General features: G+C 40.5%; 1 protein-coding gene across 2 annotated transcripts in view; it reads right to left on the reverse strand.

Annotated features, from left to right (window-relative positions):
- The window catches only part of BACE2 (beta-site APP-cleaving enzyme 2), a 166,526-nt gene that overhangs the window by 72,010 nt on the left and 82,278 nt on the right, over positions 1 to 12,238 (reverse strand). For both annotated transcript variants that reach the window (XM_006886708.1, XM_006886709.1), the window contains exon 2: positions 11,885 to 11,973. In XM_006886708.1, the coding sequence (XP_006886770.1) occupies positions 11,885 to 11,973 (89 nt within the window). The remainder of the gene's footprint in view (positions 1 to 11,884; positions 11,974 to 12,238) is intronic.

Raw genomic sequence — 12,238 nt, forward strand, 5'->3', positions numbered from 1 at the left:
GTAGATGAGGCAGTTAAGTAAATTATGGTGCATCCTTAAGAGATAATATGATGTAACTACAAAATATATTTGTTGTTGTTGTTATGTGCCATTGAGTTGCCTGTGACTCATAGCAATCCTATGCACTTTGCTCTATCCTTTGCCAATCTTATTGTCTCTGACACACCTACATCTCCATGACTCATCACTGAATCAATCCATCTCATCGAGGGTCTTCCTCTCCTGCACTGTCCCTCCACACTCCCAATCATGACGTCCCTCTCCAAGGACTGATCCCTCCTTGCAACATGTCCCAAGTATGTCAGACGAAGCTTCAGAATCCTTGCCTCCAAGGAGCAGCCTTGCCTCACTCTCTCTAACGACAAATCTGTTTGTTCTCCTAGCAGTCCATGGTATATTCAATACTCTTCTCCAGCACCACAGCTCAAAGACATCAAATCTCCTTCTAACATCTCTAGTCATTGCACAGCTTTCTGATGCATAACAAGTAACTGCAAAGACTATGGCCTGGATCAAGTGCATCTTAGTTTCCAGACTGATATTGCTCTTCAGTATTTTGGTGAGGTCTCTACAGAAAATCAGTATATATCAATAATTTATCAATAACATAAAGAAAAAAATTGTAAATGAGGCAGAATATTCTTCAGAACAATGTATCACACTAAAATATTAGCAGTGAGTATCTCCTGCTTTGAGAAAACTCTTGGTTTTGTGGTTGGGCCTTTCAATGATTTATGAATTATATCATTTTAAGCAGGAGTGGCATCCACTTCCTAAACAACATGCCTTTGGAAACTGTATGAACTTGGAGAAATGATGATAGTTATAGAAAGGCTTTTGGTCCTTTGTTCACCGGGTCTCTATGAGTCGTGCTCGAATCAACAACAATCAACAACACAACAACAACAATAATGAGGATAATAAGATCTTTTTCTTATAATTTGACTTTTTCACATTCCATACACAATAATACTTTAAAAAAACAAACAAATACACACAAACTTTTTTTAATCAGGAAAAAGAAATGTTCATTTTAAAATGCCTGAGAAACAAATCTGAAGTACAAAGACCAGCTCGATTACTTAGCTCTGTGATCTTCAGATTACTTATTTAACCACCCTCGTGCTTTGGTTTCCTTAACTGAAAGCTAGTGCTAGCATGCTATCATCTCTTGGGTTTGGTTAGGACACAAAAGAGTACTGAAACAACACTGGAACAGTACTCTGGGACATAGCAGGTCCTCAACAGGAGAGCTAAGTGGTTTACAGATTAGCACGCTCAGCTGCTAACTAAAAGGTTGGTAATTCAAATTCACCCAGAATTACCTCACAAGAAAGACAAATCAGCCATTGAAGTGACATCTATTGAAAACTCTACAGAGCACAGCTCTGCCTAAATCCACACGGAATCACCAAAATTTGGAAGCAAATTGAGGGCAATTGTTTGAGGTTTTTTCCATTCACATTACCCTTCTTAGTTGTGTGTATGTGCGTGTGTTCTGACCTCCTCTCGCTTCACAAGGAGAAATGACAACCTCTTCAACATTAATCGTGCTGCTGATAAAACTGGCTGCTACCTGCAGAAAGCTGAAACAGGATCCACATCTCACACCAAAACAAAAATCAACTCAAGGTGGATCAGAGACTTGAGAGTAAAGTCCAAAACCATAAAGTTCATCAGAGACAAAATGGGATGGACCTTAGAAAGCCTAGTCTGCAGTATAGATACCACCAAATACAGCCCAAAATGCACATTTGAGAGGATAATACTGATGCATGGGACCTTCTAAGTTTCCATCCCTGTGCACATCAAACACTTTTTCCGACATAGTGAAAAGAAAACCTGACTGGGGATAAAGCTTTGGCAATACCATTTCAGACAGGGGTCTCATCAAAAGTTTACAGAATACTTTTGGCCCCCCCCTCCCCAAAAAAAGTCTGATAATTATAAAATGGGCGAGAGATATGGAAAGACTTTTCACAAAGGAAGATATTCAGATGGGCAACAGACATAAGAAATGTTCCAAATCATTGGCAATAAGAGAGATACAAATCAAAACCACAATGAGATACCATCTCACTCCAGCAAGTGTGGCAAAGTTTAACAAGACAGCAAACAATAAATGCTGGAGAGGATGTGGCGAGAAAGGACCATTATACACTGTTGGTGGGACTGTAAAATGGTACAACCACTCTGGAAGGCAGATTGGCATTTCCTCAGAAATCTGAACATACAAATTCCATATGACCCTGCTATTCCACTGTTTGGAATATACCCTGAGAAAATGAGAAGTGAGGCACAAACGGAGAATTGTACACCAATGTTCATAGCAATGTTATTCACCATTGCAAGAACACGGAAACAACCCTCAAGTCCAACCATAGTGTAATGGGTTGAGAAATTATGAATGGTACATTCACACGATGGGATACTACCAGCATACAGGAGCGAAGATTTTATAAATTACTACCTAACTTGGGAAGGACTGGAGAGCATTATGCTAAGTCAACTCAGTCCCATAAGGAGAAATACTGCAGTAAGACCATCACTGTAGAATGTGTCTGAGGATCCAAGGAAGGGGAGACAGGAGTAGAGGGGTGGGATGAGTAGTGGTGGTTAATTGTTGGGTCGCATAATTTGATGGATGGAAAGAGGGGTGGATAAAAGAAACAGGAAAGATCCGGTATGAAAATCAAATGTAAACAAACTTTGTAAGTAAACAAATATATAATAAAAATTTTATTTAAATTAAAAGAAGTAGGAAAAAACCAAAAACACCATCAGTCTCAGCCTCAGTCTGATTCCGATGAGGGATAGGTCCAGACAGGCCTCTTTGCTCCAACCTTTTTTTACCAATTCTTGACACTGGGGTTTCTTTCACCCCACAGTACTCTCTACTTCTCTACTGGATTTGAGTATTTGTTGAAATAGCCACAAATTCAGAGAAAAACGCTCTCTTTTACCAAGTATATTAGAGAAGTAACAGATTAACAAATTAGGATCGGAAAGCATCAGGATGCCCAGTATACCGCACTCCGCTAGGAAAGCTGCCTAAAACCCTCCGTGAGTCAGTACACACACTCTGCCTTGAAGGAAACCCACTATCAGGGCAAATGATTGTAAATTTAACTTCCTAATCTGTTGTTATCTTTCCTCAATCTATTACCAACTGTTAGCAAGCTTTGGTGGTAAAGAATTGTGCTGTCGACCCTAAGGCATGTGGTTCGAATCCACTAGCTGCTCTGCAAGAGAAGGATGGGCAATCTCTTCCCGTGTAATCAATGGCCTATGAAAAATCTGCTGGAGGGTCAGCTATGAGTTGGTGCTGACGCAATGATGCACAACAACAACAGCTTTACTGTCAGAAAACGGAATAGATTCATTTTTTTTACTAGAATTTAAATTTTAAATTAAAATTTACTTTTTCTAGAAAATGATCATATAGAGTTATTCTCAACAAATATCCCCAAAATGTCTCTATCTAATGTTCCAATATTGTTTTTATGAGCCATCGAATCAAAACCAATTCACAGTTGATCCTCCAGAGAGTTTTCAGAGGTGGTAATACCGTCACTAAAAGGGACAGTCTGTGAGGGAAAACTTAATTAAGGCTATGATAATCAAGTGGAGTTTTTAAGCGCTCCTGGGACAGATTTCTAAAAGGTTGAGTTCTGCTGTGTTCTAGAGTGCTGTGCAATAGAAATGTCTATGATCCTATTATTCTAAGGGACCTCTGGTGTCCAAATAGATAAGAAGATGAGCTGCCATTCCAAAGGGAAGTGGTTCAAATCCACCAGATGCTCTGTAGGAGAGACAATCTCCTTCCATGCAATTTACAGCCTCTGAATAACCACTGGAAGTTCAGCTCTGAGTGAGTTCCAATCTGATGGCACTGAGTGGAAGAATAAGCTGAAGAATATTCTATACTTGCACTTCCTATATGGTATCTATATATGGCTACCAAGCACTTGAAATTGATTAGTGCAACTGAAAAACTATTTTACATGAATGCATCAAAATTTCCACATGTGGCTAAAGGTTTTGCTAGTGCACAGTACCAGCCAAGATAATATGAGACTAAATTAATCTTAAACTTCTATTCCTTAGACTATTTGAAATAAATGTCAGTATGAAAAACCTCAAAAACACACTATAGGTGGTCCTGGCCGTACAACTGTTAAATGCTTATTTATTAATGGAAAGGTCGACTGCTTGAACTCACTCAGAAGCTATACTGGAGAAGGAGCTGGCAATCTCCAAGCATAAAGATCATGGGCAAGAGAACCTTACAGGGCAGTTCTGTACTGACACATGGGACCTCAATAAGTCAGAATTGGCTTTACGGCATGCAACAACAAGGAATATTAGTATATTGTTCAGCACTTTAATTTTAAAAAGTACATTCTTCTGTCATTTTCTAACATCCTACCTCTTGGCACTAAAATGTTTTGGCCTTCAATTGCACATTAATTAAATATATTGAGAGAGAACCCCAGATTGGCTTTGCATCTGCAACATCCATTCCCAGTTCTCAGAAGCAGCAATCAATCAGGGATGTGGGCAGCTGGGAAGAAGTCCACTCACAGCAATAAAAACACTTTGAACCCAATGCAGGAGATGTTCTTCTTCTGATATGAGTACTCAGGGAATACAGGATTAAAAAGTTAAATCAATTGAACTGAGGATAAAATAGCTGCAGAACATTTTATTATTTTAAAAGAAGTTCACTATTGTTTTCAGAGAACAGGAGAGCACCAGAGGATAGAATTCCAAGAGTTTAATACCGAGGTCAGCTCTGGTTCTCTTAACACCCCTAGGGAATTCTTAACCCAAGATTTCTCTGAGGCATTCTTCACACTTCAGAGTCTAGAATCAACTTGGAGGGTTGTTGGCCAGATAACCAGATACCCCTATTCCCTTCCTACTACAATTCTGGAAGGGACTAGACTAGATAAGATGGGGCCACTTATAAGGCTAGACCGGATAGGTGTAGGGGCTTTTCAAGCAACCTGTCCAAGTGGCAATTCATCAACACTCTCAACAATGGCATAGACTGCTAAGCTCAAAAATGGAGTCTTTTCCTACAGAGGCAAAATACATGGCAAATGAAGAAATTATTGGATCAGGCAAACTTAACTTTCATCCTGGTATGGAAAAGTGAGGCATTTGATCTTTGGTATCCAGTTAGCTCTTCTTTAATTAGGTCACTGGAAGATTCTTTACCTCCATAATTCTACTAACGGGTATCCAGCTAAGAAGAGATATTTCTCCCTCATAAAATTTAGGGAGAAGCTTGGTGGACTACAGTCCAGATGAAGTATGGCAGCAAGGAGATATTTTAACGGGAAAAAATGCTCAATTTCGTGAACAGATTAGTAGAGGTCAAGGGATGAATATATTTGATCTCTCATCAAGCCAACTGGTGGAAGTCTATTTTATTGACTATAAAAGAAGTACATTTTAAAAATTGCATGGCCTTCTTTTTTGCTATATAGTAACTCACTGGAACATTTACCAACATGAAAAGAGAGCTTCTGATGGAGAGAAGCTCACAAAATGACTAATGGTAACCTGACATCTCATTCCGAAAATCAAAGAGGGTTTGTCAAAGGACCCCAAGCCAAATCTCCAATTACCGGGAAATGTTTCAGGAAGCATGAAAGCTGAATATCCAAAGACTATGGGAACTTGAATCAGAGGCTAACAAACCCAACCAGAAATCTTATTATAACCAAGAGAGATCAGAAGGACACGCAAATACAGAAACATCACAAGGCAGGGAGCTAAATCTCAGAAAAGAAACCTTTGTCCAAGATGGAGAAAGGAAGTGAGGCTGTTCTGTGGCTTCCATGCAGTTCAGTGATGGAAAGGATGCCGTAGGCCAACACTATAGGCAGCTGAAAGCACTTGATAAATTCATGTAACAGAATCTACATAGAAGGAGGATGCTCATATCTTCACAATAACATGTCTGAGTTGACTATAAGAGAGTGAGAAGCATAGAGGAAACAAAGGGACGCAGGTAAAAGATGGCTAAAATCAATCTGAGAAGGGCTTTCACCTGCAAAGCAAGCATATAGATATGCTTAGACACAGAAGTATGCTTATGCATAGAGATGTAGTTGGTAGAATTTGTTATAGTGTTCTGTTAACATCAAATTGGCAACTCAGACTCGTGTATATTTGAATGAAATTATCTGCATGATTATTGCTGTTTGAGTCCACTGCTCTCCTAACTGTTTTCCGATCTTTTACTTGACCAAATGTGGTGTCCACATCTAGCAACTGGCCTTTCTTGGTGACATGTTCAAAGGAAAAAAGCAGAAGTCTCATCATCCTCACTTCTTTTTTTTCTGTTTTCTTTTTTTAAATTAATACTTCAATGAAAGCTTACAGTCAATTTGGATTTCCATTCATTCATTGTGCACCTTTTTCCTCCCTACTCACCCCCTTTCCCTATGAACAGACACTTTACCCAAGAAGACATTTAGATGGCGAACAAACAAATGAAAATATGTTCAAGATCTCTAGATCTGAGAGAGATGCAAACCATCCTCACTTCACAGGTGCTTTTGGTTGTATTTCTTCTAAGACAGAGTTGATGGGACAGGACTCCTAAGTTGACAGAGTAGGACTAAAACTCAGCAATGCGATGCTCTCCACCTGATTCAGTTAGGACTCCATAGCCCTGCTTAAGATTGGTTCTTATAAAAAAGAATTGTAGTGTCAAACCTATTACTGGTATACGTTATAGACTCAGTGCCAACTCACAGTGATGCTACAAACAGAATGAAGCATTGACTGGTTCTGCTGTCCTTATAATCATTGCTATGTTTGAGTCCAAGGTTGCAGCCACTATGCCAATTAGTCTTGTTGAGGGTCTTCCTCTTTTCCTCTGATCCTACTTTTTACCATCCATGGCGTCCCTCTCCTGAAACTAGCTGTTTCTGATAACATGAGCAGAGATAGATGAAATGAGGTCTTCCTATCCTCATTTCTAACAAGCATTATAAATGTAAGACAGATTTCTTTGTTTTTCTGATAGTCCCTGATATCAAGGCTAATCATAGCACAAAGGTTAAATGCTCAAAATATGGGTGATGTTTTGTTTTTATTAAATCAACGTCGGCATTACCTGAAAATTAGAAAGGTAAGTTGAGGCTTGAATACTAGAAATGTCAAGGGAATGAAACTCAGGGAAAGTCCAGGGCTCCCTAGACTAACCTGGGTAGAGTCTTTTGTCTCTTTTATTTACTCCCCAAAGAGAAGGAGATCCTAAAGTGCTCAGAAAGCTCAGATAGAAAGTCTAATCACAAAGATTGCTTTAACTTCTAAACTTAGCAGGAAGGAAAAGTCAGCCTTCAAGGAGCTACGTACTTTTACACCAAATAAAAAATGAGGCACCAGAAAAGTTCAATCTTTGAGTATGAAAAAAACAGATAACCATTCACTACTTGAACACAATGAGTTCAAGTTACTTGAATAAGCAAAGCAAGGTTAGTGAGTAAGAAAACCACAATTCAACCAAAAAGTGAATAAGTCGAAAGTTAAAATAAAGACATCTATTTGCCTAGGTTGTTAGCTGTCATTAGGTCACCTTTGATCCATGGCAACTTTATGCACAAAGAACACACATTACTTGGTCTTACATCATCCTACAATAGGTAGCAGATCTGACCACAGTGATCCATGTGCCTTTCATTGTATCATTTTTACAAGAAGATTGCTAGGCCTTTCTTCCTACTAAGTCTACTCAGGAATCTTCATTGAAACCCATTCAACATGAGAGCAACACGCAATCTTCCACTGACAGAGGAGTAATCAGCCATCAGCTTTGCATGTTCTGTGCCCTGTTGCAGGTATTCATAAACTTAGACAATAGAAAGTATATACTGGAGTCCTGTTTCAGTTTCCTCAGTTTCAGCAAGCAAGATTGTGTCATCTGCATAATGGAGGCTATTGATGAGTCTCTCTCCAATTTTGATGCCACATTTCCCTTCATAGAGTTCAGCTTCTCAAATAATGTGCTCAACATATAGATTGAATAGGTATGGAGAGAGAATACAACCCTGACCCGCTCTGTTCTTAACTTTAAAACCATGCAGTATTCCCCTGCTCTGTTTGCACAACAGCCTTCTTGTCCATATACAAGAGCACAATCAAGTGATCTAGGATTCCTATTCTTCTCAATGAAGCCTGCTGACCTGAAAGCTTGCCCTGAAGTCAGACTCTAGGCCTCTTGTGCTTCCATGCTGTAAATTAGAATTCTGTACCAAAGTCTATACCATGGAACAGGCCTTTTCCATGATGAATCAGTCAGGAGTAAGACATAACGGGTGAGGGGTAGAATGGGGACAGAGAATTTAGATAAAATATGAATCTGAATGGGAAAGACAAAAGGTAACAGTAGGAGTGTCATGAACCAGCCCCATCTCTCCTTTCTCTCCCATCCCCAGTAGAAATATTAGCTCTGACCATATTCTGGGGCGCCTTTGAACAGATTTTAATTGCCAGTCTTTCAGCTACAATTAAAAAGGTCAGAAGTTTCATCCTGGAATATCAACGATGAAAGCTTACCAATACCCTGAGCTTGGTTTACACCATGCTATCTATAGAATACTTTCCCCCTTCTAAACCCATCTTGAACTTCTGGTAGTTCTGTCAATGAACTATTCTAGTCTTTTTTGGGTACTCTTTAGCAATATTTTATTTGCATAGGATATTAATGATTTGTTGTTGTTGTTATGTACCATCGAGTCGCTTGCAACTCATAGCGACCCTATGTACAGAGCTCTAAACACTGTTCTGTCCTGTGCCAAACTCGCCATCTCAAATGCACTTAATCCCACCACTCCAGTCACAGAATTGATCTATCTCATCGAAGGTCTTCCTCTCCTGTGCCGTCCCTCCACTCTGCCAAACATGATGTCCCTCTCCAAGGACCTCCTCCTTGCAACATGCCCAAAGTATGTCAGATGAAGTTTCAGAATCCTTGATTCCAAGGAGCATTCCGGCTTTACCTTCTCCAGGCCAAACCTGTTTGTTTTCCTTGCAGTCCATGGTATATTCAATACTCTTCTCTAGCACCACAGCTCAAAGGCATCAATTCTCCTTCTATCATGCCTATTCACCATCCAACTCTCTGATGCATAGCATGTAACTGTGAAGACTATAGCCTGGATCAGGCGCACCTTAGTCTCCAGCCTGACGTTGTTGCTCTCCAGTACTCTTGAGAGGTCCCTCACAGCAGACTTTCCCAATGCAATTCGTCTCTTGCCTTCCTGGCTGCTGTTACCAAGAGTGTTGATTGTGGAGCCAAGTAAACTAAAACTGTTAACTATCTCAATCTCTTCACCAACCATACTGATGCTGCCAGTTGGCCCAGTGGTGAGAATCTTTGTTTTCTTGATGTTGAGCTTCAGTCCATATAGGAGGCTGCAATCCTTGACCTTCTGCAGCAAGTGTTTCAGGTCCTCCTCAGTTTCAGCAAGCAGTGTAGTGTCATCTGCATAACAGGTTGTTGATGACTCTTCCACCAATCGTGATGCCACATTCCTCCTCATACAGCCCAGTGTCTTGGATGATCTATTCTGCATACAGATTGAAAAGGTATGGAGACAGAATACATCCCTGACGAACCCCCTTCTTGATTTTGAACCATGTAGTGTCTCCCTGCTCTGTTCTGATGACTGCCTCTTGGTCCAAGTATAGGTTTTGCATTAGCACAATCAAATGTTCTGGGATTCCCCTTCTTCTCAGAATCAGCCGCAGCTTGTTGTGATCCTGTTTGCTAATTTCCACCTTGTGTTGGATCTCCTTTCTTGGGAACAGTAACAAACATGGATCTCTTCTTGGCCAATCATCTGTCCTGCATATTTCTTCACACAGACTGGTGAGCACGTCCAGAGCTGCATCTCTTAGGTCAACTGGTATTCCATTGATTCCTGGGGCTTTATTTTTTGGGGAGGGGGTAAAAAACTTCAGGCAGAGGCACTTCTTGGCCTTACATCCAAGAATGGCAAAGCTTCCTTTCACATATTTTGAGCATGTTTGTAGGAGAGGCTCTTCCTGGGAAAGGGAGAGATGTCATGCTTTGAAAAATGGAGTCAGTGAAAGAGGAAGACCATCAATGAGATGCACCCACAGTGATTGCAGCAATGGGTTCAAGTGTTTCAGAGATGATGAGGATGGCACAGGACAGGGTTCAGATCTTGTTCACAGGGTCATACTATGAGTCATACTTGACTTGACAGCACTTAATAACAGAGGATACCTTAAGAAAGGGGCCAAACATATTTGTCTGTATTCCATGCAAGCCCATCAGCCACTATCATAGCCCTAAAGCAGTGCCTTGTACAAAAGCAGAGAGGTCACACCTGTTTGAGTCTCAAAGCTGCAGCAAATCAAAGGCTGGGTCCTCCTATAGGTCACCTTGCTTTACTAGTATCACCTAGCATTTTCAAAAACTTCCCAGCTGCGATAGTCCCCACCTGTTTTCACAGTCAGAGTTTATTCCATTAGCAAAAGTAAATAAGAAAAGGCATGAAGAGGAATCATAATAGGGAAATCTGATACCACACTTTTGAGCATGGAGGGTTCATGACCCAAAGAATTCAATTATTGCCTATTAGCTTGTTTTGTGAATGCAAAGTATCAATTTCAGGATCACAGTAATAGGTGTGCACAGCATCAAAGCAGCTACAGATACCCACAAGGGAAGGACCTTGTCTTACAAGGACATTCCCTATAGATGAGTCACAGTTTTCTTTCAGCCAGAGACACCACTCTGCACAGAAATGGTTTCATGAAACACACCTACCCCTTCCCTTCTGCACTGCTGTGTGCCATCCAGTCAGTCTGACTCACAGTGACCCACATGACGGAGTAGAAATGCCCCACTGGATTTTGTAGGCTGTAATCATTACAGGAACAGAGTACTAGGTCTTTTCTCCCCCCGAAGATATCAGTAGGTTCAAACTGCCAATCTTTCATTTAACAGAAAAGTAATCAATCACTGTACCACTAGTGCTCCTTTCTGCTGAATTCCACAGGGGCAATGCTCATGCATCTCTCCAAGAGGACTGGCCCCACCACACTGCCCAGAACAGTCTTCAACTCACATATAATCCTTTCTCCCACTGCTGAGTCCACCTCCACTTTAGTTGCATTCAAGTGGATTCCAACTCATTGACTCCATGCATGTCAAAGCAGAATGGTGCTCCATAGGGCTTTCAGTGGCCGATTTTCCTGACGTAGATGGCCAGGCTTTTCTTCCGAGGAGCCTCTGGATGGGCTGGAATGGCCAACCTTTTGGTTAGCAGCTAAGCACAGTAATGGTTTGTACCATGCAGGGATTTAGGACTGAAGGGGCTAAGAAAAGTATCAGACAAATATCTGACTACTTGTAACTCATATATAACCGCAGGAGATGTGTTTGAATTGAATTTTTGTATGGACTCTAAAGTAAACGCTTCAAGGTTATTAGGACTAGGCCTATCCTGCTCTGAACTGGCATGGAATGAACAAAAAAGATAAGATACCTAAATATTTACATATGTAAATATATCAAACACATCGTATACCACATACACTCACACGCTCAATTACTACATCACAATCATACATATGCCATTGCCATTACCACACACATACACACATACCCCTCATGCAATGTACAACACACATATGACACCACACAGAGTCACAGTCACAGAGCACAGACTCACACACTATATACAACACACTCACAGATAATACATGCACATTCCCAGCCTTAAAATGAAAACAGTCATATCGTGGATTTGCTCCCATTTATTTTGAGGTAACTCAATTCAAGGGGTGCCCTGATCCCTGCTTCTCACCATGCTCTTTATCTATCACTTACCTCTCGGTGTCAAAGTATGAGTCTATGAAAGGATGAGGGGCCCCTGCCACAGCAAAGTTACTGCTTCCGGTGTCAACGAGGATCTGCAGCTATTTTTAGTAGGGAGAAAAAAGAAAAACAAAACAAAAAAACAATCAAGTTATCTGAACCAAGCAATAGTGTTAAATAAGTTTCAAAACAAAGTACCCAAATGGAGACTTTTACATCAAAGTTTATGGCAGCATTATTCACTATCACAAGAACGTGGAAACAGCCCAAATGTCCAACCACAATTGAATGGATTGAGAAATTATGGTACATTCACATGATGCAGCACACAGGAGCAATGATTTTGTAGCTCACTACCTAAGTTGG

Source organism: Elephantulus edwardii, unplaced genomic scaffold, assembly GCF_000299155.1.
Source record: "Elephantulus edwardii isolate Elephantulus edwardi_28Jun2011 unplaced genomic scaffold, EleEdw1.0 scaffold00051, whole genome shotgun sequence".
Taxonomy (NCBI): Eukaryota; Metazoa; Chordata; class Mammalia; order Macroscelidea; family Macroscelididae; genus Elephantulus; species Elephantulus edwardii.